Genomic DNA, 26,442 nt, shown 5'->3' with positions numbered 1-26,442 from the left:
GGGAGTGTCAGTGCTGCGAGTTCTCTAAACTAAACTTGGGAGTGTCAGCGCCGTGCGTTCTCTAAACTAAACTCGGGGGTGTGAGCGCTGTGAATTCTCTAAACTAACCTCGCGAGTGTCGGCGCTGTGCGTTCTCTAAACTCGGGAGTGTCAGTGCTGTGAATTCTCTAAACTAACCTCGCGAGTGTCGGCGCTGCACGTTCCCTGAACTCGGGAGTGTCGGCGCTGTGCATTCCCTGAACTCGGGAGTGTCAGTGCTGTGCGTTCTCCGAACCCGGGAGTGTCAGCGCTGTGCGTTCTCTGAACTCGGGAGTGTCGGCGCTGTGCGTTCTCCGAACCCGGGAGTGTCAGCGCTGTGCGTTCTCTGAACTCGGGAGTGTCAGCGCTGTGCGTTCTCCAATCTAAACTCGGGAGTGTCAGCGCTGCGCGTTCTCTGAACTCGGGAGTGTCAGCGCTGCGCGTTCTCTGAACTCGGGAGTGTCAGCGCTGCGCGTTCTCTGAACTCGGGAGTGTCAGCGCTGCGCGTTCTCTGAACTCGGGAGTGTCAGCGCTGCGCGTTCTCTGAACTCGGGAGTGTCAGTGCACTGCGTTCTCTAAATGAAACTGGGGAGTGTCGGCGCTGTGCGTTCTCTAAACTAAACTCGGGGGTGTGAGCGCTGTGAATTCTCTAAACTAACCTCGCGAGTGTCGGCGCTGTGCGTTCCCTCAACTCGGGAGTGTCGGCGCTGTGCGTTCCCTCAACTCGGGAGTGTCGGCGCTGCGCGTTCCCTCAACTCGGGAGTGTCGGCGCTGCGCGTTCCCTCAACTCGGGAGTGTCGGCGCTGCGCGTTCCCTCAACTCGGGAGTGTCGGCGCTGCGCGTTCCCTCAACTCGGGAGTGTCGGCGCTGCGCGTTCCCTCAACTCGGGAGTGTCGGCGCTGCGCGTTCCCTCAACTCGGGAGTGTCGGCGCTGCACGTTCCCTCAACTCGGGAGTGTCGGCGCTGCGCGTTCCCTCAACTCGGGAGTGTCGGCGCTGTGCGTTCCCTGAACTCGGGCGTGTCGGCGCTGTGCGTTCCCTGAACTCGGGAGTGTCGGCGCTGTGCGTTCTCTGAACTCGGGAGTGTCGGCGCTGTGCGTTCCCTGAACTCGGGAGTTTCGGCGCTGTGCGTTCCCTGAACTCGGGAGTGTCGGCGCTGTGCGTTCCCTGAACTCGGGAGTGTCGGCGCTGTGCGTTCCCTGAACTCGGGTGTGTCAGCGCTGTGCGTTCTCTAAACTCGGGAGTGTCAGTGCTGTGAATTCTCTAAACTAAACTCGGGAGTGTCAGCGCTGTGCCTTCCCTGAACTCGGGAGTGTCAGCTCTGTGCATTCTCTGAACTTGGGAGTGTCAGTGCTGTGCATTCTCTTAACTAGACTCGGGAGTGTCAGCGCTGTGTGTTCTCTAAACTCTGGAGTGTCAGCGCTGTGCGTTCTCTGAACTCTGGAGTGTCAGCGCTGTGCGTTCTCTGAACTCGGGAGTGTCAGCGCTGTGCGTTCTCTGAACTCGGGAGTGTCAGCGCTGTGCGTTCTCTGAACTCGGGAGTGTCAGCGCTGTGCGTTCTCTGAACTCGGGAGTGTCAGCGCTGTGCGTTCTCTGAACTCGGGAGTGTCAGTGCTGTGCGTTCTCTAAACTCGGGAGTGTCAGCGCTGTGCGTTCTCTGAACTCGGGAGTGTCAGTGCTGTGCGTTCTCTTAACTAAACTAGGGAGTTTCAGCTCTGTGCGTACTCTAAACTTGGGATTGTCAGTGCTGTGCGTTCTCTGAACTCGGGAGTGTCAGTGCTGTGCGTTCTCTTAACTAAACTCGGGAGTTTCAGCTCTGTGCGTACTCTAAACTCGGGATTGTCAGTGCTGTGCGTTCTCTAAACTCGGGAGTGTCAGTGCTGTGCGTTCTCTAAACTTGGGAGTGTCAGTGCTGTGCGTTCTCTAAACTTGGGAGTGTCAGTGCTGTGCGTTCTCTGAACTCGGGAGTGTCAGTGCTATGTGTTCTCTGAACTCGGGAGTGTCAGCGCTGTGCATTCTCTAAACTCGGGAGTGTCAGTGCTGTGCGTTCTCTGAACTCGGGAGTGTCAGTGCTATGTGTTCTCTGAACTCGGGAGTGTTGGTGCTGTGCGTTCTCTAAACTCGGGAGTGTCAACACTGTTGGTTCTCTGAAATCAGTTGTGTTCGCACTGTAGTTTGTCTGAATTCTGTAGCCTGCTGGACGATGACTGGATCAAATTATACATTCCAGAGAACTTGGTTGAGTTGTCGCCTTCCACGGTGACATTACAAGAATGTCCTACTGCCATTATGTGGAGATGGACAGGGGTGGACAAATGTAAGGAATCTTACAACACCAGGTTATAGTCCAACAGTTTGATTTGAAAATCACAAGCTTTTGGAGGCTTTCTCCTTCGTCAGGTGAGTGAGGGTTCTGAAATCGCATAGCATATATTAGGCTGGGAGACAGTCACAGCAATCAAAGGTGTGGTTGGTGTTCAGACAGGTTAGCCACGGAAAACATTACATCCCAGTATACGGAATACACAATGGGTCAGATTACACAGACAGAGAGAGAAAGAGACCCGAAAGGCAGAGAGAGAGAGAATGTCCAGTTGTATTAAAAACAGATAACTTTTTTTTTTCTCTCCTGCTGGTGGGGTTATGTGTAGCGTGACATGAACCCAAGATCCCGGTTGAGGCTGTCCTCGTGGGTGCGGAACTTGGCCATCAATTTCTGTTCGACGATTTTGCGTTGTCGTGTGTCTCGAAGGCCGCCTTGGAGAACGCTTACCTGAAGATCGGTGGCTGAATGTCCTTGACTGCTGAAGTGTTCCCCAACTAGGATGGAACCCTCCTGTTTGGCGATTGTTGCGCGGTGTCCGTTCATCCGTTGTCGCAGTGTCTGCATGGTCTCGCCAATGTACCATACTCCGGGGCATCCTTTCCTGCAACATATGAGGTAGACAACATTGGTCGAGTCACAGGATTATGAACCATGTACCTGGTGGGTGGTGTCCTCTCGTGTGATGGTGGTATCTGTGTCGATGATCTGGCATGTCTTGCAGAGGTTGCCATGGCAGGGTTGTGTGGACGCTGTTCTCCTGAAAGCTGGGTAATTTGCTGCGAACGATGGTCTGTTTGAGGTTGGGTGGATGTTTGAAGGTGAGTAGTGGAGGTGTGGAGATGTCCTTAGCGAGGTGTTCGTCGTCATCGATGACATGTTGAAGGCTGCGGAGAACATGGCTTAGTTTCTCCGCTCTGGGGAAGTACTGGACGACGAAGGGTACTCTGTTGGTTGCGTCCCGTGTTTGTCTTCTGAGGAGGTCTATGCGATTCTTCGCTTGGCCCGTCGTAACTGTCTATCGACGAGTTGAGCGTCATATCCCATTCTTACGAGGGCGTCTTTCAGCGTCTTTAGGTGTCCACCGCGTTCCTCCTCATCTGAGCAGATCCTGTGTATTTGCAGGGCCTGTCCATAGGGGATGGCCTCTTTGATGTGGTTAGGGTGGAAGCTGGAAAAGTGGAGCATCGTGAGGTTGTCCGTGGGCTTGCGGTAGAGTGAGGTGCTGAGGTGCCCGTCTTTGATGGAGATTCATGTGTCCAAGAAAGAAACTGATTCTGAGGAGTAGTCCATGGTGAGCTTGATGGTGGGATGGAACTTGTTGATGTTATCGTGTAGTCTCTTCAGTGATTCTTCGCCGTGGGTCCATAGGAAGAAAATGTCGTCGATGTATCTGGTGTATAGCGTTGGTTGGAGGTCCTGTGCAGTGAAGAAGTCGTGCTCGAACTTGTGCATGAAAATGTTGGCGTATTGGGGGTGCGAATTTGGTCCCCATGGCTGTTCCGTGTGTTTGGGTAAAGAACTGGTTATCGAAGGTGAAGACATTGTGATCCAGTATGAAGCGGATGAGTTGTAGGATGGCGTCTGGAGATTGGCTGTTGTTGGTGTTGAGTACTGAGGCTGTTGCAGCGATGCCGTCGTCGTGGGGGATACTGGTGTAGAGTGCCGAGACGTCCATCGTGGTGAGAAATGTTCCTGGTTCAACTGGTCCGTGGGTGCTGAGTTTTTGTAGGAAGTCTGTAGTGTCACGACAGAAGCTGGGGGTTCCCTGTACGATGGGTTTCAGGATGCCCTCGACGTATCCAGAGAGGTTCTCACACAGGGTTCCGTTGCCTGATACGATAGGACGTCCGGGTGTGTTGGCTTTGTGTATCTTTGGGAGGCAGTAGAAGTCTCCCACGCGGGGAGTACGTGGGATGAGAGCACGTAGGATGCTTTGAAGGTCTGGATCGAAGGTCTTGATCAGTTTGTTGAGCTGGTGGGTGTGTTCTTTGGTCGGATCTGCGGGTAACCGTCTGTAGTGTTCCTGGTTGTCCAGTTGTCGGTATGCTTCTTTGCAATAGTCCATTCTGTTCTGTATGACGATGGCTCCTCCTTTGTCCGCTGGTTTGATGACGATGTTGCGGTTGGTCTTGAGAGCGTCGATGGCGTTGCGTTGTGCTCGGGTGACATTCTGGACTGTCTTGTGAGTGCGGCTGATGAATCTGGCGTTGACTCATCTCCTGACAGCTTGAGCATACATGTCAAGCTTAGGGCAGCGATCCTCCGGAGGAGTCCAGTTTGACTATTTCTTCTTCGGTTGCTGTACCGCGGATCCCTCTGTCTGCTGTTCTGGATCGTTGATTGTCTCATTGGGTTCGCTGCCAAATTCGCTCCCCAATACGCCAACATTTTCATGCACAAGTTCGAGCACGACTTCTTCACTGCACAGGACCTCCAACCAACGCTATACACCAGATACATCGACGACATTTTCTTCCTATGGACCCACGGCGAAGAATCACTGAAGAGACTACACGATAACATCAACAAGTTCCATCCCACCATCAAACTCACCATGGACTACTCCTCAGAATCAGTTTCTTTCTTGAACACACAAATCTCCATCAAAGACGGGCACCTCAGCACCTCACTCTACCGCAAGCCCACGGACAACCTCACGATGCTCCGCTTTTCCAGCTTCCACCCTAACCACGTCAAAGAGGCCATCCCCTATGGACAGGCCCTGCGAATACACAGGATCTGCTCAGACGAGGAGGAACGCGATGGACACCTAAAGACGCTGAAAGATGCCCTCGTAAGAACGGGATATGACGCTCGACTTGTCAATCGACAGTTCCGACGGGCTACAGCGAAGAATCGCATAGACCTCCTCAGAAGACAAACACGGGACGCAACCAACAGAGTACCCTTCGTCGTCCAGTACTTCCCCAGAGCGGAGAAACTAAGCCATGTTCTCCGCAGCCTTCAACATGTCATCGATGACGACGAACACCTCGCTAAGGCCATCCCCACGCCTCCACTACTCGCCTTCAAACAGCCACCCAACCTCAAACAGACCATCGTTCGCAGCAAATTACCCAGCTTTCAGGAGAACAGCGTCCACGACACCACACAACCCTGCCACGGCAACCTCTGCAAGACATGCCAGATCATCGACACAGATACCACCATCACATGAGAGGACACCACCCACCAGGTACATGGTTCATACTCCTGTGACTCGGCCAACGTTGTCTACCTCATACGTTGCAGGAAAGGATGCCCCGGAGCATGGTACATCGGCGAGACCATGCAGACACTGCGACAACGGATGAACGGACACCGCGCAACAATCGCCAAACAGGAGGGTTCCCTCCCAGTCAGGGAACACTTCAGCAGTCAAGGACATTCAGCCACCGATCTTCGGGTAAGCATTCTCCAAGGCGGCCTTCGAGACACACGACAACGCAAAATCGTCGAGCAGAAATTGATAGCCAAGTTCCGCACCCATGAGGACGGCCTCAACCGGGATCTTGGGTTCATGTCACGCTACACGTAACCCCACCAGCAGGAGAGAAAAAAAAAGTTATCTGTTTTTAATACAACTGGACATTCTCTCTCTCTCTCTCTCTGCCTTTCGGGTCTCTTTCTCTCTATGTCTGTGTAATCTGACCCATTGTGTATTCAGTATACTGGGATGTAATGTTTTCCGTGGCTAACCTGTCTGAACACCAACGACACCTTTGATTGCTGTGACTGTCTCCCAGCCTAAGATATGATATGCGATTTCAGAACCCTCACTCACCTGACGAAGGAGGTAAGCTCCGAAAGCTTGTGATTTTCAAATGAATCTGTTGGGCGAGAACCTGTTGTTGTAAGATTCCCTACATTTGTCTACTGCCATTACCCAGTGCCACCAGGCGGAGTCACTATGGCCAATAACCTTTGCAATCGACACGAATGTTGTCCATTGAGCAATTGGAGTAGCGAGGAGGGGCAACGTTTCTCAGTTCAGTATTTGCTCTGCATTCCAAGAGTCGGCAACCTTCCTTCCATGCACGGCTACATTGCGAGATTTCTCCGGAGCAGTCCAGTTAGCCAGAACGCAACAGAGGTGTGTGAGCTTGTGCATCGGGGTTTGGCTCAACTCCAGAGCATTCTGAAAGGTACGAATTTGCAACAAATAACCGACAAAGCCTTCCAATTGAAAGACTGGCCGCACCAGTTTGGAGCCCACTATGTTGTTTGAAAGTGTTTTCCCTTTGGACGCAGTCACCGTGTTGTTGCTGGGTGCTCTGACCATTATCGTTCTCGTATATTTTAACACGGGATCTAAATCTTATGGAGGCACCAACTTCCCTCCGGGACCTACTCCTCTTCCAGTGATTGGAAACCTGCACATATTGGATCTGAAGAAGCTACACAAATCTTTGATGGAGGTAAGAGGAGTGAGGGAGCAGGGAGCAGCAGCTATCGATGGAGTCTGGTTTTGACAGAGTCTATCATTGGGAATTTGGTGAGTGGGGGGATTCGGTGCACTCAGGGGTGAGGTGCATTTGATTAGTCAGCGGAGAGGGGCGTACGGCGAGGGGAGAGGGGCGTACGGAGAGCGGGTCACAGCAACAACAAAACAAAACTGCAGTGTGATACTACAGGTAAGGCAGGCAGGTAGGTGGTGGTGAATATCTCTTCTGTTTTATTCTTTCTTCGGACTGTGGCCTCAGTAATTTTCAGCATAAAGCTAACTTTTTTTTAAATAACTAAACTTAATTTCATAAATTAAACAAGGCCAGTACTTGGTTCAACCTAAGAATAATTTGTTTGGCATCGTAGTATTTAATTAAATAAACAAAATAGTTATGACAGGGCAGGAGATGTGTTGCAGCTGCAATATGTGGGAGCTACTGGACAGTTTTGTCCAGGGCGACTACATCTGCGGTAAGTGTCTGCGGCTCGAGGAACTTCAGCTCCGAGTTGAGGGGCTGGAGTCCGAGCTGCAGACATTGCGAGGCATCAGGGAGGGAGAAAGTTACCTGGACACTTCGATCCAGGAGGCAGTCACGCCCCTTAGACTAAATACTGCAGAATTGGGACGTGGTCAGGTACAGGAGGGTGTGACTGCGAGTGAGGCAGGTACGGGGATCCAGGAGGTCGCATTGCAGGAGCCTCCGCCTCTGCTCTTGTCCAATAGATACGAGGTTCTTGCAGCCCTTGTGGGCGAATGCAGGGAGGATGAGCAAACTGGCCACGGCACCGTGGTTCAGGAGGCCATTCAAGTGGGGGGAGTAAAAAGGAATGTGGTTGTAGTAGGCGACAGTATAGTTAGAGGGATAGATACTGTTCTCTGCAGCCAAGAGTGAGAGTCCCGAAGACTGTGTTGCCTACCCGGTGCCAGGGTTAAGGACACCTCCTCAGGGCTGGAGAGAAACTTGGAGTGGGAGGGGGAGGATCCAGTTGTCGTGGTCCACGTAGGTACCAACGACATGGGTACCAACGACATAGGTAGGACTAAGAAAGAGGTTCTGCTGAGGGAGTTGGAGCAGCTAGGGACTAAATTAAAAAGCAGAACCACAGAGGTGATAATCTCTGGATTGTTACCTGAGCCACGAGCTAATTGGCACAGGGTAAATCAGATCAGAGAGATGAATGCGTGGCTCAAAGATTAGTGTGGGAGAAGTGGGTTTCGATTCATGGGTCACTGGCACCAGTACTGGGGAAAGAGGGAGCTGTTCCGTTGGGACTTCACCTGAACCATGCTGTGACCAGTGTTCTGGCAAACCGAATAACTAGGGCGGTAGAGAAGGCTTTAAACTAAATATAGGGGGGGAGGGCTCAGGTGGGGCAAAGTTTAGATTGATAAAGAGAAAAGACAAGGAAGTAGTACAGGAAAGTGATGGGGGTAATGATAAACAGAGTGTGTCAGGAAGGGACAGAGCGTATAAACATAAGAGTGCACTTGCAAATGGGGCCGGGGTAGGAAAGAATGGAAAAAGACAAAATTAAAGGTTATTTATCTGAATGCGCGCAGCATTCGTAATAAGATAGATGAATTGACGGCACAAATGGAAACAAATGGGTGTGATCTCGTGGCCATTACAGAGGCGTGGTTGCAAGGTGACCAAGGTTGGGAGCTAAATATTCAGGGTTATTTAACATTTCGGAAGGATACGAAAAAAGGTAAAGGTGGTGGGGTAGCTCTGTTAATAAAGGATGAAATTGGTATAATAGTGAGAAATGATCTTGGCTCAGAAGATCAAGATGTCGAATCAATTTGGGTGGAGGTAAGAAATAGCAAGAGAAAGAAATCACTGGTGGGAGTAGTATATAGTCCCCCTAACAGTAGCTACACTGTAGGACAAAATATTAATCAGGAAATAAGGGAGGCTTGTAAAAAAGGTAATGCAATAATCATGGGCGATTTTAACTTTCACATAGATTGGACAAATCAAATTGGCAAAAATAGCCCTGAGGAGGAGTTCATAGAGTGTATTAGGGACTGTTTCTCAGACCAATACGTCAGGGAACCAACCAGGGAACAGGCCATTTTGGATCTGGTAATGGGTAACAAAACAGGGTTAATTAATGATCTCAAAGTAAAGGATCCCTTGGGAAGCAGTGATCATAACATGATAGAATTTCACATCCAGTTTGAGAGCAAGGATCTTGGGTCTGAAGCTACCGTATTAAACTTAAATAAGGGCAATTATAAAGGAATGAGGGTGGAATTGGCTAAAGTGGTCTGGGTAAATAGATTAGATGGAATGATGGTGGATAAGCAGTGGCAAACATTTAAAAAGATATTTTATGACTCGCAACAAAAATATATCCCTTTGAGGAAGAAAGGCTCCACAAAAAGGGTGAACCAACCATGGCTAATTAAGAAAGTCAAGGATGGTGTCAGGTTAAAAGAAAAAGCATGCAACATGGCAAAGATTACTGGTAAGCCCGAAGATTGGGAAAACTTTAAAAACCAGCAAAGGATGACTAAAAGAATAATAAAGAGGCAGAAAATAAATTATGAGAGTAAACTAGCAAGAAAAATAAAAACTGACAATAAAAGCTTCTACAAGTATATAAAAAGGAAGAGGGTAGCTAAAGCAAACATTGGTCCCTGAGAGGATGAGACTGGGGAAATAATAATGGAAAACAAGGAAATAGCAGAGGAATTGAACAGATATGTTGTATCTGTCTTCACAGTAGAAGACACTAATAACATACCAATAATAGTAGAAAATCAAGGGGCAAAGGGGAGGGAGGAACTAAAAACAATCACTATCACTAGAGAAAAAGTACTTGGTAAACTAATGGGTCTAAAGGCTGACAAGTGTCAAAACTTACACTATACCAATGCATTAACACCCAAACCAGTAGTACAAAGAGAAACTTTATTGAGCCCAACTTGTATACAAGTGAAAGAGCACCTCAAAACAATGGTTGAAGGTACAACTTCCTCGAGTCAGTGAAACAGCTCATGTTTATACAATTCAGTAAAGAACGCACATCTGTTACAGAATATGGACATACACATACATTCTTTATTGGCTCAGGTAGTTGGTCAATCAAGTAGTGAGCCTTCCCCCTGAACATCCATAGCCATCTTATTACTTTTGCACGTAGGCCTGAGCATTCCCTTCCTCCCTACATTTCTGTCTCTTGTTATCAGTAGGGCTGAAGCCAGTCTCAAGGCCACATGGCCGTTCAAGAAACTGTATTCTTATTATTCTGTAGTCAGCTGCACCCTTATCTTGAGAGGCCAAGCTGTACTAAGCACCTGTTCAACTAACTTAATTATCAACATACTAAGGCTTAAATGTAATTACACAATTGTGCTTCTATGTGTGCTGTAGCTAAACCTATTATGTGAGTTAAGTGAGTTAGTAAAGAGTTAATATGGTCAAGTATCCCTTCATGCACTTCCACATTAATATGGTCAAGTATCCCTTCATGCACTTCCACACAAGTCCCCTGACCTGATGGCTTGCATCTGAGGGTCTTAAAGGAAGTGGCTACAGAGATAGTGGATGCATTGGTTGTAATCTTCCAGAATTCACTAGATTCTGAAAAGATCCCAGCAGATTGGAAAACCACAAATGTAACACCCCTATTCAAGATGGGAGTGAGACAGAAAGCAGGTAACTATTGACCAGTTAGCCCTAACATCTGTCATTGGGAAAATGATAGAACCATTATTAAGGAAGTAGTAGCAGGACATTTGGAGACTCATAATACAATCAAGGAGAGTCAACATGGTTGTATGAAGGGGAAATCATATCTGACAAATTTATTAGAGTTCTTTGAGGAAGTAACGGGCAGGGTGAATAAAGGGGAACCAATGGATGCAGTATATTTAGATTTCCAAAAGGCATTCGATAAGGTGCCACATAAAAGGTTACTGCACAAGATAAGAGCTCATGGTGTTGGGGGTAATATACTGGCATGGATAGAGGATTGGCTAACTAACAGAAAACAAAGAGACGAGATAAAAGAGTCATTTTCAAAATGGCAATCTGTAACTAATCGGTGCTGCAGGGCTCAGTGCTGGGGTCTCAACTATTTACAATATATATCGATGACTTGGATGAAGGAACAGAGTGTCTTGTGGCCAAATTTGCTGATGATACAAAGATAGGTGGAAAAGCAAGTTGCGATGAGGACACAAAGTGTCTGCAAAGGAATATCGACAGGTTAAGCGAATGGGCAAAAATTTGGCAGATGGAATATAATGTGGGAAAATGTGAAGTCATCCACTTTGGGAGGAAAAATAAAAGCAAAATATTATTTGAATGGAGAAATATTATAAAATGCTGCGGTACAGAGGGATCTGGGTGTCCTCGTACATGAAACACAAAAAGTCAACATACGGGTGCAGCAGGTAATCTGGAAGGCAAATGGAATATTGGCCTTTATTTCTAGGGGGATGGAGGATAAAAGCAGGGAAGTCATGCTACAACTGTACAGGGTGCTGGTGAGACCACACCTGGAATACTGCGTACAGTTCTGGTGCCCTTATTTAAGGAAGGACATACTTGCATTGGAGGCAGTTCAGAGAAGGTTCACTAGGTTGATTCCGGGTATGGAAGGGTTGTCTTATGAGGAAAGATTGAACAGGTTGGGTCTATACTCATTGGAGTTTAGAAGAATGAGAGGAGACCTTATTGAAACATACAAGATTCTGAGGGGACTCGATAGGGTAGATGCTGAGAGGATGTTACCCCTCATGGGGGAAATCTAAAACTAGGGGGCATATTCTCAGAATAAGGAGATGTCCATTTAAAACGGAAATGAGGAGGAATTTCTTCTCCCAGAGGGTCATGAATCTTTGGAATTCTTTACCCCAAAAAGCTGTGGAGGCTGAGTCATTGAATACGTTCAAGGCTGAGTTAGACAAATTTTTGATCAGCAAGGGAGTCAAAGGATATGGGGAAAGGGCAGGAAAGTGGAGTTGAGGTAAAAATCAGATCATCCATGATCTCATTAAATGACGGAGCAGGCTCGAGGGGCCAAATGGCCCACTCCTGCTCCTATCTCTTATGGAAACTGGTGCAGTAAATCTGTAGCCTATTTTTCTGTTTGTCACCTCTATGAAGTTTTTTCAAGGATAAAGGTCCTGTATAAATGCAAGTTGTTGTCACTACTGAAAAAAAAAGCCCTGCATTAGTTTGTCTCATTTGGTAACACCATTCCCCAGGAGGCAAATGGTCAAGTGACGCCCATGGATGTTAATTCCCCTGTGGGGTTTGGTTCCAGCTATGCGAGCTGGGATTGCCTATGCTTCTTTCTAACCATATCTTCACATTTCCCTCCTCTTGAACCTGAGTGAAACCACTCTGGTTCAATTGTCACTTTATCCCTCAACTAACTTCTTGGTCTTGCCTAAGATCATCTTGAGTTTACATCTTATCAACATTAGGTTTACATAAGCACCACCCAAACATATACAGATTGCTGCTAAGTTTCACTTGCTTAATACAGAAACCTACAGTGTATCATATTATCAAAAAATCATGAACTTAAAAGATTCTCCAGCTCTCTTTTTACTAATATCCATCTTGTGGATATTTTTGCCAAGTATTATTCCTCCCTAGCCCAATTTTGTTTTTAACTGAAAGGAAGCTAACTCTGAATTTTGGAAATCCAATTCACTATTTCCCTCTTTACTTTAATTTCAATCCATCTGATTGGTACCATTATTAATTAGTCGGTTTCTCTACGGAGATGTTTAAAAGGTTTTCGCACTCTCCTGAGCCACATTAACCATTTCATGTCATGCTGTTGCCAAGTAACTTCAGTGCATCTTCATCATTTTTCCACGTCTGTGAGGATTGTTGAACATAAACCAGCCGGTGCACTCACCACGGTTTATTCTCTCATGGGCTTAGGGGGTTGGTAAATTCCAAATACTTATTCCTCCAACCCCCCCCCCCCCCCACCATCTCCTCTCACGGGCTTGAGGGGTGGCTACCTTTAGCTCACTCGGTCAAGACCACTTATTCCTCCTCCTTGCCTCGTCGGAATTACTTAGTCAATCTCTTAACACCAGCTACTTCAAACCTTTAAAACTCGGGCCCACCCAGGAACGCCATATGTTAGCAGATTTTCCCATTACTGTCGCTGCAAAAGGGTTGTTAATCCTTCAACAATAACTGCTGCGGGATACAAGCCCGAGTGGTTATAAAATAACAAGCTTTAATAGATTGACTCACAACAGTATTGTAATTATAGTGCAACTGTCTTCAGATTACATTAGATGACAAGCAATCAATACAACTTGGTTCCCAGTGAATTCAGCATGATCAGACCTGACCTCTGCAGACTGCCTGTGACAATGGACTTCTGACCGTCCCTTCTCCAGAGCTCTAACTTTTCGGAGGAAGCATGCCCTACCTTTACACTATTCGGCTGTGTAGTTCTGCACGTAAGCATCGCTGTCCCTATCTCCTTGTTGTAAAACATCCCACTGTGTTGACTCTGTCAAAAATACCCAAGGATGGCCGTACTATGTTGGTGTGGCTACTTTATCCCTTAGTATTCCTGCATAAACAGTTTGTTCCACCTCAACCTTGCTTGGCACCTGTGATGTCATAGCCTTTCACTGTTATTCAGTCATGATATGTGGTTTCTTAGCAACTATCTGGTACGAACTGTTCCTTGATTTTTGCTTGTTTTTCAGCATTCTAATACCTCAGCATTCTTTCAAGGGCCTCTTGGGTTTTCTCACAGAGATACTGAACTTTACCCCCCTTTAACATCTGCCCTATCGCTAAGATGCTTGGTGTTATGTGAGCTGGTATTGTCCATGCTTGTTTCAAACCATATTCTTACAAACCTGTATTTAAACAGTCACCAATTTGGTAAAATTGGTAAATCGCAGGACTGCATTGCTGCTGAGTGCAGTACTCCTGAGACAGGAGTAGCCTGAACTAGAATACTTGGTTTAGACCCTATCAAGTTTTTCTTTAAATTTGTTCTAGGCAATGTGGGCGTCACTGGCGAGGCCGGCATTTATTGCCCATTACTAGTTGCCCTTGAGAAGGTGGTGGGGGGCCTTTTTCTGCAGTCCGTGTGGTGAAGGTTCTCCCACAGTGCCGTTAGGTAGGGAGTTCCAGGAATTTGACCCAGCGACAATGAAGGAACGGCCGATATATGTCCAAGTTGGGATGGTGTGTGACTTGGAGGGGAACTTGGAGGTGATGGTGTTCCCATGCACCTGCTGCCCTTGTCCTTCTAAGTGGTGGAGGTCGCAGGTTTGGGAGGCGCTGTTAGAAAGGTACTGCTGCAGGATAGTGCCATTTCATCAACTGATGCGTAAATGTCTTTTTTTTTTATTCGTTCATGGGATGTGGGCGTCGCTGGTGAGGCCGGAATTTATTGCCCATCCTTAATTGCCCTTGAGAAGGTGGTGGTGAGTCGCCTTCTTGAACCGCTGCAGTCCGTGTGGTGAAGGTTCTCCCACAGTGCTGTTAGGTAGGGAGTTCCAGGATTTTGACCCAGCGATGATGAAGGAACGGCGATATATTTCCAAGTCGGGATGGTGTGTGACTTGGAGGGGAACGTGCAGGTGGTGTTGTTCCCATGTGCCTGCTGCTCTTGTCCTTCTCGGTGGTAGAGGTCGCGGGTTTGGGAGGTGCTGTCGAAGAAGCAAATGTCTGTGCTACAGGTTTCGTAATTTCTATTTCAGTTTAACTTTGTGTGAACAGAACATCTTTGTATCAAAAGTACAATTGGCAATGAAGTAATGTCGGTATTGAGTGAAGATTAATTGACAAAAACATCGGTTACCTGTGTACATGATAGAGTATTGATTTTGTTGACTGGATTCACCAGTTGTTGAGGAAGAAACTGGCGTCATTGACTTTTTACATTGCTGGTTTTAAAGGTATAATCTGGACACCTTCCCTCTAGAGCTTCTCTGGTAATGGCGCACAGCTTGGATTATGAAGCCAGGGCTCAGTATAACTGAGGCAATATACACCCACTAGGCCTGCTATTTCTACACAGTTATATGATACAAAAGGGTTTTGATTTTGCATTGATGCAAATGGCGGGGAAGATGTGTTCCCATTGGCTCTATTCATTTCAATGGGGGCTAGCACGACATGCCAGTCTGGGAGGTGATCTGCAGCCACCCGTCCTTAGGTAAAGCAATGATAGTTGGGTACTGCTGCATAGTTAGCTTCTGAGGGTCATGCAGCCTGCCAATTGAAGCAGTCATCGGTCATTTCTCATTGTTTCTATACCAAGACATGGAATCGCGGTGCTCTGTTACTTACCCCTGGTAGGCCCTCTCTCCCCATAAGCAGTGGCAGCTGGGAGTTGGGACCAAGTTATGAGATAATGTGCTTCTGGACCGAGTCTGGAAAATATGCCAAGGAGAGGTCAGGCAATTAGTGTTTTTGCTGTTTAAAAGTAAACACAGGGCCGTATTTTTCAGCTGAGTAATCAAGGACTGGCCATAGTAGGGTCTTATAGGGGAGAATTCTATGGATCACTACTAAAAGGGGGGCTACTTTTTTTTTGCCTGCATGTACCATTCACTTACACTGCATATTGGATTCCACTGCCTCAGAAAGTGGCTGATAGCAACATTCTGAAGTGCAGCATAACTCATCGCCTTGAATTTATAAACCCTGAGCTATAACTGGAATTCTGGGAATTGAATTCAGGATGTGACTAGTGGAGTCCCGCAGGGATCTGTCTTGGGGCCTCAATAATTCACAATATTTATTAACGACTTAGATGAAGGCGTAGAAAGTCTCATATCTAAGTTTGCCGATGAGACAAAGATTGGTGGCATTGTAAGCAGTGTAGATGAAAACATAAAATTACAAAGGGATATTGATAGATTAGGTGAATGGGCAAAACTGTGGCAAATGGAATTCAATGCAGACAAATGTGAGGTCATCCACTTTGGATCAAAAAAGGATAGAACAGGGTACTTTCTAAATGGTAAAAAGTTAAAAACTGTGGATGTCCAAAGGGACTTAGGGGTTCAGGTACATAGATCATTGAAGTGTCATGAACAGGTGCAGAAAATAATCAATAAGACTAATGGAATGCTGGCCTTTATATCTAGAGGACCAGAGTACAAGGGGGCAGATGTTATGCTGCAGCTATACAAAACCCTGGTTAGACCTCACCTGGAGTACTGTGAGCAGTTCTGGGCACCGCACCTTCGGAAGGACATATTGGCCTTGGAGGGAGTGCAGCGTAGGTTTACTAGAATGATACCCGGACTTCAAGGGTTAAGTTACGAGGCGAGATTACACAAATTGGGGTTGTATTCTCTAGAGTTTCGAAGGTTATGGGGTGATCTGATCGAAGTTTATAAGATATTAAGGGGAACGGATATGGTGGATAGAGAGAAACTATTTCCGCTGGTTGGGGATTCTAGGAGTAGGGGGCACAGTCTAAAAATTAGAGCCAGAAAGGTGCTCCACATACCCCACAAAGAAAAACAGGCAAATCTGGCACCTGTGCAGGATCCCACATCCTTTAACTGGAGGAAGTGAGTGAAGTTAAAAGAAAAGAACAAAAAAAGAAAGACTTGCATTTATATAGCGCCTTTCTCCACCTCAGGACGCCCCAAAGCACTTTACAGCTGATGAAGTACTTTTGAAGTGTAGTCACTGTTGTAATGGAGGAAAGGCGGCAGCCAATTCGTGCATAGCAACGTCCCACAAACAGCAATGTGATAATGATCAGATAATCTGTTTTTAGTGATGTTGGCTGAGGGATAAATATCGGGAGAGCTCCCCTGCTCTTCTTCAAAATAGTGCCAGGGGATCGTCTACTTGAGAGGGCAGGTTTCACGTCTCATCTGAAAGACGGCACCGCCGATAGTGCAGCACTCCCTCAGTACTGCACTGGAGTGTCAGCCTGGATTATGTGCTCAAGTCTCTGGAGTGGGGCTCGAACCCACAACCTTCTGACTCAGAGGCGAGAGTGCTACCCACTGAGCAACATCTGACAAAAGAGATGTTGTACTTAATGAGAACAAGTTTAGCCAGGTGGAGGATGGATGGGACTGTTCAAGAAAGAAGTGGAGGCCCTGGATCCCAGCTTTGTGAGGGATGGAGGTGGTGGGGACTGTGCGTTGATGGTACAAAGGAGATGATTTGAGGCTCTGGAAAACCTGAAATCTTCAAAGCAGCAGAGAGCATCAGAAAGGTCACGGATGTACGTGGGTGGAGACTAGGCAAGGAGGGAAAGAATTTAGTCAAACTAAGAGGTAATTAGTTCAGTGGGACAGATGCAATTGGTCCCTGGGATAGTCCTGCCTGTGTATTTTGAAAGAAAGTCAGTCAATTCATGTTGGGTTCTTCTGACCTGGAGCCAGAGCTTAGCCCTCTGATTAATCTTAGGAGTTTACATGTGGTTGTAATTTACTACCACTTGCTTATGTAGACCATTTGGTCACAGAGAGTATTGTATCAGTGGCTTGAAAGGACAAATAGGTTAGAAGCTGCACACCACAACTGTGCGGCAGACCCAAGGCTACCCATGAGCAACACCACAGGAGATTCAGTACCGTCATAAAATGTTTGGACTGAAGTAAATTTTGCAACTGTTCTGACGTATTTTAAATGTCTGATAGTTTGATCGTATAGATGAACATGTATTATTGTGAGAAGCATCACAAGACACACAATGTAAAAAACTGAATGAATTGATTATGGAAACTTATTCCTCTTGTTTAAGCTATCTGAGAAGTATGGCACAGTATTCAGCATCAATCTAGGACCCACTCGTGTAGTGGTGTTGACCGGCTACGAGACAGTGAAGGATGCCCTTGTCAACCACCCAGATGAGTTTGGAGAAAGAGCACGCATCCCAATATTCGAGGCAATTTTGGAGGGATATGGTAACTCATTTACTTTAACTTCATTATCCTAAGACCTACAAGTTGAAGCCAGTACAAGCTGGCTGCATTCTGTCGCTGTTCAGATAATTAATACAACAGGGTACTTAAGAGTCTGGCAAAGGTTCATTTTTCTAAAGCTTAATGTTTTAAAGGGCTTTGGAAGACAGAAATAACCCTTTGAATAAAATCAGAAATTGATTCTCTGTAACTTCTACAAAACATGGTTGTATTTAATCACGTAATATCTGCATAATATCTGAAAAATAACAGCCTATAAACTACACTTGATGATTTTTTTTTATTCGTTCATGGAATGTGGGCGACGTGTGCAGCTTCTAACCTATTTGTCCTTTCAAGCCACTGATACAATACTCTCTGTGACCAAATGGTCTAAATAAGCAAGTGGTAGTAAATTACAACCACATGTAAACTCCTAAGATTAATCAGAGGGCTAAGCTCTGGCTCCAGGTCAGAAGAACCCAACATGAATTGACTGACTTTCTTTCATTTATTGCCCATCCCTAATTACCCTTGAGAAGGTGGTGGTGTCGGAATGCTTAACAAGTTCATATGATATCCTCTTTTCCACTATTTGAACAGAGGTGTGAATTTCTTAATGCTTTTATTAATGCATAAAGAAATGGGAGGATATCTGATAGGGTTAAATGAAGAGGGGTGGGGGAAGGCTCGTGTGGAGCATAAACACTGACATGGACCAGTTGGGCTGAATGGCCTGTTTCTGTGACATAAATTCTATGTAATTCTAAGCATGTGGGCAAGGTAACATCATACAGATATAACCCTAATATCACCAATAGTAATTTCTAGGCTTACAAAACTTTCGATTAAATTTAATTATCAACTGAAGAAGTATTAACCTAACATCTGTCATACGCAAATATCTTTATTTATATTTGAAGTATTTATGACGTTTTAAAAAACTTTAAAAAAATTTTGTGCTCATAAAAGTGTTGGGAAATGGAATATTTTCCCACTTTGACCATCTAGTCAAGCACTCCTACATTGGGTGTAGCACGGTTTGATAAAGGTCCCTCTACATTGCCCCCAAAAGAACGCCTTCTACTTGGCCCACTGTTTTCCATTTGCCCACACCAGCTATTCCATGAACTCTCTGAGAGAGCTTGCCAATTAATGCTGAGTCTCACGTTTAACTTGGCTCACAAGGCTGGCAGTGTCAAAGTGTTACGTTGCTTCTTTCTGATGGATTTAATTGTAGGCATTATTTTTGGTCACGGGGATTCGTGGAAGCAGATACGAAGGTTCACCTTATCCACTCTACGAGATTTTGGAATGGGCAAGAAAACCATTGAAGACAAAATAATTGAGGAAACCAATTTTCTGATAAAAATGTTTGATTCTTATAAAGGTGAGCTTGTGTGTAAGTAAATCAACGGAATTATCAATTTTTCTTCTTTGAGTGCTTCTGCCTATTTGTAAATGTAGATCTACATTAAATCTCCACTTAACCTTCTCTGTTCACTGTTGGACTTTTCAGTAAATATAGTGTTTAATATTTACTTATTACCAACCAGCAATTGAATTGCTATATACTGTAGCAAATAGATAGGGTAGAGGCAGAAATGTTACACATATTATCTAAAAAGTCACTTCAAATACAATGTCTGATGTGAGGCACTCCATTGAATTGCGCAACTTTAATTTGGCTGCCTGAGTTGCCCGCACAAGAAAGTTAAACACTTCCTTCAGATACTTAACCCTGGCTCTGGCAGTACAATGGCTTTGGTCCTAAAGGTCTATCTGAGGAACCTGGTCCATCTATTTCATCTGCCCTGACAGCCATTAGAAAGCAGCAAACATTGGGCTAAAATATCCATGGTGCTACTCGACATATGCTGAGAGCAGGCATCACAAATATGCCCACTCTCAGCCTGCAATTTTGCATCCAGTAAAAGTTAACAGATGTAAAAATTGTCAGCTGGGAATACGCAATTCTGCAGAATATTCTCCCATCCATGTCCAAAGGAATCTTTACCTCATTGTGTCCATCCACGAGATGAGACCCTGGTCTCGCCCAAAGCTCTGCTGCCCCGTATCCTGACTCACACCAAGTCCCGTTCACCCATCACCTCTGTGCTTGCTGACCTATGTTGTTTCACGGTCCAGCAACTACTCAAATTAAAGATTCTCATACTTGTGTTCAAATCCTTCCATGGCCTCGCCCCTCCCTATCTCTGTAACCTCCTCCAAGAACTCTGCGTTCTTCCAATACTGGCCTCTCGTGCATTCCCGATTGTCGGCGGCCGTGCCTTCAGACGTCTAGGCCCTAAGCTGTGGAATTCCCTCCTTAAACTTCTACCTCTCTCACCTCCTTTACAGCGCTCCTTAAACCTACACCTGTCCTAATATCTCCTTATGCGGCTCGGTGTCAGATTTTGTCTGATAACGCTCCTGTGAAGTGCCTTGGGATGTTAAAGGCGCTATATAAATGCAAGTTGTTGTTGAGATCAAAGCCAGGTATCAATAAGAACAGACCATGTATCTCAAGGCCACTTGATGAAGAATAACCAAGTGACAAAAAGCATCGGCACTAAATTGTATATGATCTTTTGCAGGCCAGCCATTTAATCCAGCTATCATAATGAACTCTGCTTCAGCCAATATAATCTGTTCTATAGTTTTTGGAGACAGATTTGATTATGAAGATGAAAACTTTGTCAATTTAGTAAAGAGAGTGAGTGAAAACATTCAACTTGCTGGTTCCCCAATGGTCCAGGTAAATCTCTTCTTTCATTAGTAATACAAATATGTTCCAGTAAAGAACATTTGCAAGTAGCGATATGCAACTGGATGGGGTCTATGGATGAAGTCTCGAATAATCTTTAGTGCAATATATTAGTAAAGTTGCTTATTTAAGTGACTGGTTAATTTGGGAATGAGCATTAATCATTGTTTTGAGTTGAACCCTGTTGTTTAATCATTCAATTAAATGTGGAGGAAAGAAAACTAGTTCAGCACATTCCAGACCAAAACTGGCCATAAATAAAATAGTCACTAATAAATCCAATAAGGAATTCAGGAGAAACTTCTTTACCCAAAGAGTGGTAAGAATGTGGAACTTGCTACCAAATCTGAGAGGTTATAGGTATCTGGAAAGATTGAAGAGGCTGGGGCTCTTTTATCTAGAAAAGAGAAGACTGAGGGGTGACCTGATAGAGGTCTTCAAGGTTATGAAGAGGTTTGATAGGGTAGGCGTCGAGAAGTTGTCTCCACTTGTGGGGGAGAGCAGAACTAGGGGCCATAAATATAAGATGGTCACTGATAAATCCAATAGGGAATTCAGGAGAAACTTCTTTACCCAGACAGTGGTTAGAATGTGGAACTCACTACCACAAGGAATAGTTGAGGCAAATAGCATAGATGCATTTAAGGAGAGGCTAGATAAACACATGAGGGGGAAAGGAATAGAAGGATATGCTGATAGGGTGAGATAAAGCAGGGTGGGAGGAGGGTCGTGTGAAGCATAGACACCGGCATAGACCAGTTGGGCTGAATTACCTGTTTCTGTGCTGTTAATTCTATGTAAAAACTCCCTTTACTATGTACCATAGAAGTGTACCATAGTAGTTTACCAGAAGGAGATCATTCTGTCAATTGTGTTTGTGCTGGCTCTTTGGTCGAGCAGTCCAAAACTAATCCCACTGCCCTTCTCTCTCCTCATAGTCCTGCATCAGCTCCTGGTTCAAATGTTTATCCACTTTTCCCTTAAAAGATCTAGTGGTCTCAACCACTCCCCATGCCAAAACATTTCATGCTCCAATAAGCCTCTGCGTAAAGAAATTTCTCCTAAACTCTCCTCACTCTCCCTTAGTGACAGTTTTAGATCAATGATCCCTCATCATTGACTTCCTAACCTGTGAAAATAATCTTTCCCACAATTTCCTGTTTGAGTCCCTTCAATCAGGTCACTGCTGCTTTCATAGCACTGAAACAGCCCTAACTAATGTCGTGAATGGCATTCTCTCATCCTCTTTGACCTCTCTGTGGCCTTTGACCACACCATCCTCCTCCAATGCCTCTCCTCCGTGCTTCTTCACACAAAGGGTAGTGGAAATCTGGAACTCTCTTCCTCCAAAAGGGGGGGTCAATTGAAAATTTCAAAACTGAGATTGATCGATTTTTGTTAGATAAGCGTATTAAAGGTTATGGAAACAAGGCAGGTAAATGGAGTTGACATACAGATCAGCCATGATCTAATTCAATGGCTGAATGGCCTACTCCTGTTTCTAAACTCCTATTAAAAAAAAAGTGAATGCTGCAAATCTGAAATAAAAACCATCAGTGTCTAAAAGAGAGACAGGTTAACAGTTGAGGGTAGAGTCCTTCAACAGCATGATCACTGATGGGTGCACACTTTGGATACTTTAATGCCACATTGGATTTGTACCTGATGATAAACCGAGATTACATTGACTCACATGGTGTACATTTCAAAGTCCCAAGAGGGAGGTCATAGAATCACGCAGCACAGAAGGAGGCCATTTGGCCCATTGTGCCTGTGCCGGCTCTTTGAAAGAATTATCCAATTAGTCCAACTCCCCTGCCCTTTCCCCATCGCTCTGCAAATTTTTCCTTTTCAAATATTTATCCAATTCCCTTTTGAAAGTTACTATTTAATCTGCTTCCACCGTCCTTTCAGACAGTATATTCCAGATCGTAACAGTAGCAATAGTAAAGACCTATAATCAGCTATAATTAGTCACAACATTTAAAAAAGCATACCATATCTACGAAAGAGTCATAACATTTCAAAGATTTATTTATTGCCTTTTTCTAAAAGCAGAAGACTTGTACATGCCATTATAATAGCAGGTTATTGGCTTGCTTTGACAATAACATGAGTAGCATTACTTTATTTTTACTCTTTAGTTGTACAATGCATTTCCCTTCCTGGGATTTCTTCCTGGACTGCACAAGACAATGCTCAGCAATGGAAGGCTGAATTGTGCGCTGGTGAAGAGCTACTTCAAGGAAAATCGCCGGAAACTGGATGAGAATGACCTGAGGAGTTTCATTGATGTATTCATGGTCAGACAACAGAAGGTATGAACCCCGCTATCCTTTTAAGAAGGACTGTAGATTTTCTATAACTGGGTAGCCGTGTTTATGTCTTTCAGAAAAAAAAGGAAGATGAGTTCAATCCAGCACTGGCCTCCTTCTGTGCTGTAAATGTCTCTAGTTCTATGGAAAGGATTTGAAAAGAGTAATTCCTTTTAAAAAGAAAGACTGGCATTTCTATAGCGCCTTTCATGACCTCAGGACGTCCCAAACCGCATTACAGCCAATTAAGTCACTGTTGTAATGTAGGTTCATCCAACATCACTAAAACAGATTATCTGGTCATTATCTCATTGCTGTTTGTGGGATCTTGCTGTGTACAAATTGGCTGCCGCTTTTCCTACATTACAACAGTGACTACACTTCAAAAAGTACTTCATTGGCTGTAAAGCACTTTGGGATGTCCTGAGGTCATGAAAGGCGCTATGTAATTGTAAGTTCTTTCCTTTTTTTCTTCCTTTTAGTGATGTTGGTCGAGGGATAAAAATTGGCCAGGACACCGGGGAGAACTCCCCTGCTCTTCTTTGAATAATGGCCATGGGATCTTTTACATCCACCAGAGTGGACAGATGGAGCCTTGGTTTAATGTCTCATCCTCCGACAGTGCAGCACTCCCTCAGTACTGGCACTGAAGTAAATCCGCTGCTGTCTCTTATTCCTGGCCCTTTCTGTACATGCATTTCACAATAATCAATATTTCAGGTTAATTATACCTCAGAGGTCATGCGCTGCTGCTTCCAGTCCAAATTCTGAGTCTTTGTGCTGTTAATTTTCTAGGAATCGGACAATCCCAATTCGCATTTCCACGAAAAGAACTTACTGTACACGACGACCAACCTGTTCGCTGCTGGCATGGAGACCACTTCGACCACACTTCGTTGGGGCATGCTTCTGATGATGAAATATCCGGAGATTCAGAGTAAGAAGCAGTCCGATTGATTCCACTGTAGAGTTATCTTCTTGTGTCAGTTTGCACGTCAAATGCGAGAATTACATTCTCCGATTGCCGCGGGTAAGATTTTGAGCTTACCCGAGTGAAGCCACAACCCGTAATTCCAATCATTTTAAAACGCCCTTGCCTTGCAGAAAAAGTTTACGAGGAAATTCTCAGAGTTATTGGATCAGAGAGGTCCCCAAGAGCTGCAGATCGGAAAAATTTGCCGTACAGCAATGCAGTGATCCACGAAACCCAGAGGTTTGGTAACATTGTGCCACTGAACATCCCACATGCAACAACAGTGGACTTAAACTTCAAAGGCTATTTTATCCCGAAGGTACCGTAAACATTAAGACGATGCTTTTGTACTGATGTAATGATAAATTACTTGCAGACAATTGAGACTCTCGCAGCCGAACCCGACCAATGTAAAAGTCTTTTGCAGCTGCTTTCTGTTCCAGACACAGTTGAGCTGCTTGTGTCATTCGATCACATATTGCCCCGCGCTGTCAGAGATGGGCAATGTCTCCAGTTTGTTGCTGCACTCTCCACTCTCATACATCATTGACCTGAAACGTTAACTCTGTTTCTCTCTCCACAGATGCTGCCTGACCTGCTGAGTGTTTTCCAGCATTTTTTGTTTTTATTTCAGATTTCCAGCATCTGCAGTATTTTGCCTTTGCTCCACTATCATAAAATGGCTGATTCATGTACGGCAACATGGTCAATTTGCATCTCCCAAGCTGCATGTGACTCTTCCTGTGGCTGAAGTGTGGCTCTCTGAATACTTGTTTAGCACCTACCCATGTACAATTCTACATAACGAGGATGAAGAATAGCATAATGGGTGCAATCAGCCACAGTAGTAGAGTAGCCTGCCTTCCAACTAAACTAGCCCATATATTTTGAATTTATTGCAATATAAGCAAATTAATTTTAGCAGGATTGGTCCCCCAGTTTTGAGTTTTGGTCAAGTACTGGAGGCCATATCTCTTTAGAGATGAGCCACAATGCTGATCCTTAGTGTCAGAGGTATGAGGAAAGGATGGAGAAATTTAGGGGGTAAAATTCACCTTGGACGGGGGGGGGGGCACAAATCGGGTAGTAGTGGATTGGCCGCCCGTTTTATACACCCCGCCCGATTTTCCTCTTCCATTGAAGGCAATGAAGTTTAATTTTACCCCCTTAGATTTTTTAGCCTCGAAAAATGGTGACAGAGAGGTAATCTTATAGAGGTGTATAAAATAATAGGTGGCATGGACAAAATAGATCTGGAATATTACTTCAAACTAAATTGCAAGAGTAGGACAAGAGGACACAGGTTCAAACTAGTAAAAGGCAAGTTTAGGACTGATATCTGAAGCTTCTTTTCACAAATGCAGGAAATGGACTTCCAGATAGAGTAGTGAAGGTGGAAACCCTGGAGTTATTTAAGAAAAAATGGGGAAGGTCTTTCTGAACTAAGATGGAGCCAAATGGCGTTCCTCATCTGTAATCTTCTTTGCCAAGGCCAATCCTGCTCTCATTCAATATCTGTGAATGCACACTTTCCAGTACAGGTCACTGAACAGTGATCAGGAGCCGAAACTATGATTTTACCTCTCCCTAGTTTAGGGTCACTGAAGACAATTGTATTGGCTCTAGAAACATTTTAATCAAAATTGGTACAGCTGAAAACCCTAAGGAAATTTGGGGCCTAAAATCCACGGCCCTTCTAGCACCCTCCCATTGTAGCTGCAGCAGGGGTCTCTCGGAAGGCCAGCAACTTAGGTTAGGGTCCAGATATGTCAGGTTCCGGCCTTCATTGGAAATTTCTGTGGGGCCTTGTTAGGGGCGGAGCTTCTGCCCGCCCCGAACAGAGCCAGTGGCGTAGGAGGGGGCATAGCTGGGAGTTCCTGCTCCCCAGCCTGGTGGGACATCAACGGGCAGCCTGCTGAGAGAAGGCAGGCGTTCTGGCCTGCTGATTAGTGGAAGTGGGGCCATTGAGGGCCTTGCGTTCTTACATTTATTGGAGGAAAAGACTAATCAAGGTATTGCATCCATTTAGATTATGAACCTTTAGTGCCTAAGTGACTAGCTTTCATCAATTTTCATGTACCATTTCATGTATAATCTTTGTTCCAAATAATATGGCTATGTCTAAGCGCCTTGGGACATTTTAGTACGTTAAAGGCGCTATATAAATGCAAATTGTTATTGTTGTTGTTACGTTGGCTATGGGGAAAGAGCAGGGGAGGGGGCTAATTGGACAGCTCTTTCAAAGAGCTGGCACAGACACGATGGGCCGAGTGGCCTCCTTCTGCGGAAATACTGGGCGCTAAATTGGGCTGTGTAGCGCCGAAACAACGGGTGCTACACGTCCTCTCTGACATCCAAGATGGTGTCTTGGATGCGCACGCACGTTTCCTGCGTGACGTGCGCCAGACGCCATCTTGGTATAGGAGTTAGCACAGGCGCAGATAACGAATGCTGGAATCATGTAAAGTTGGGAGAAAATGGCTTCAGTCAGTGTGCAATGCTGATTTAAAGTGATAGACACCATTTTGGGAACTTAACGCTCAACTCAACGCACAGTCTTAACCCTGACCATCCGAACGTGTCTTAGAGTGCCTGGAGGACCCCCCACCAGAGCTATTTAAAGGGACCATGCAGGATTTACAGGTTAGTGGCTGAATTATTGCTTCTGGCTGCCGAGACATTTGTAACTGTTTTTGGAGGTTCCCTA

At 45.3% G+C, this 26,442-nt stretch overlaps 1 protein-coding gene across 1 annotated transcript in view; it reads left to right on the top strand.

The window, feature by feature from the left end:
• Positions 1-6,289: 6,289 nt before the first annotated feature.
• Positions 6,290-26,442, top strand: part of LOC137340552 (uncharacterized) — a 59,312-nt gene continuing 39,159 nt past the window's right edge. Inside the window, exons 1-7 of the mRNA XM_068003068.1 lie at positions 6,290-6,761; positions 17,521-17,683; positions 18,921-19,070; positions 20,278-20,438; positions 22,592-22,765; positions 23,558-23,699; positions 23,867-24,054. Coding sequence (XP_067859169.1) covers positions 6,561-6,761; positions 17,521-17,683; positions 18,921-19,070; positions 20,278-20,438; positions 22,592-22,765; positions 23,558-23,699; positions 23,867-24,054 — 1,179 coding nt within the window. The 5' untranslated portion in view covers positions 6,290-6,560. The remainder of the gene's footprint in view (positions 6,762-17,520; positions 17,684-18,920; positions 19,071-20,277; positions 20,439-22,591; positions 22,766-23,557; positions 23,700-23,866; positions 24,055-26,442) is intronic.

The sequence above is a fragment of the Heptranchias perlo genome, chromosome 22 (genome assembly GCF_035084215.1).
Source record: "Heptranchias perlo isolate sHepPer1 chromosome 22, sHepPer1.hap1, whole genome shotgun sequence".
Taxonomy (NCBI): Eukaryota; Metazoa; Chordata; class Chondrichthyes; order Hexanchiformes; family Hexanchidae; genus Heptranchias; species Heptranchias perlo.
The sequence above is the reverse complement of the archived record's forward strand: the minus strand, read 5'-3'. Positions and strand labels throughout refer to the sequence as shown.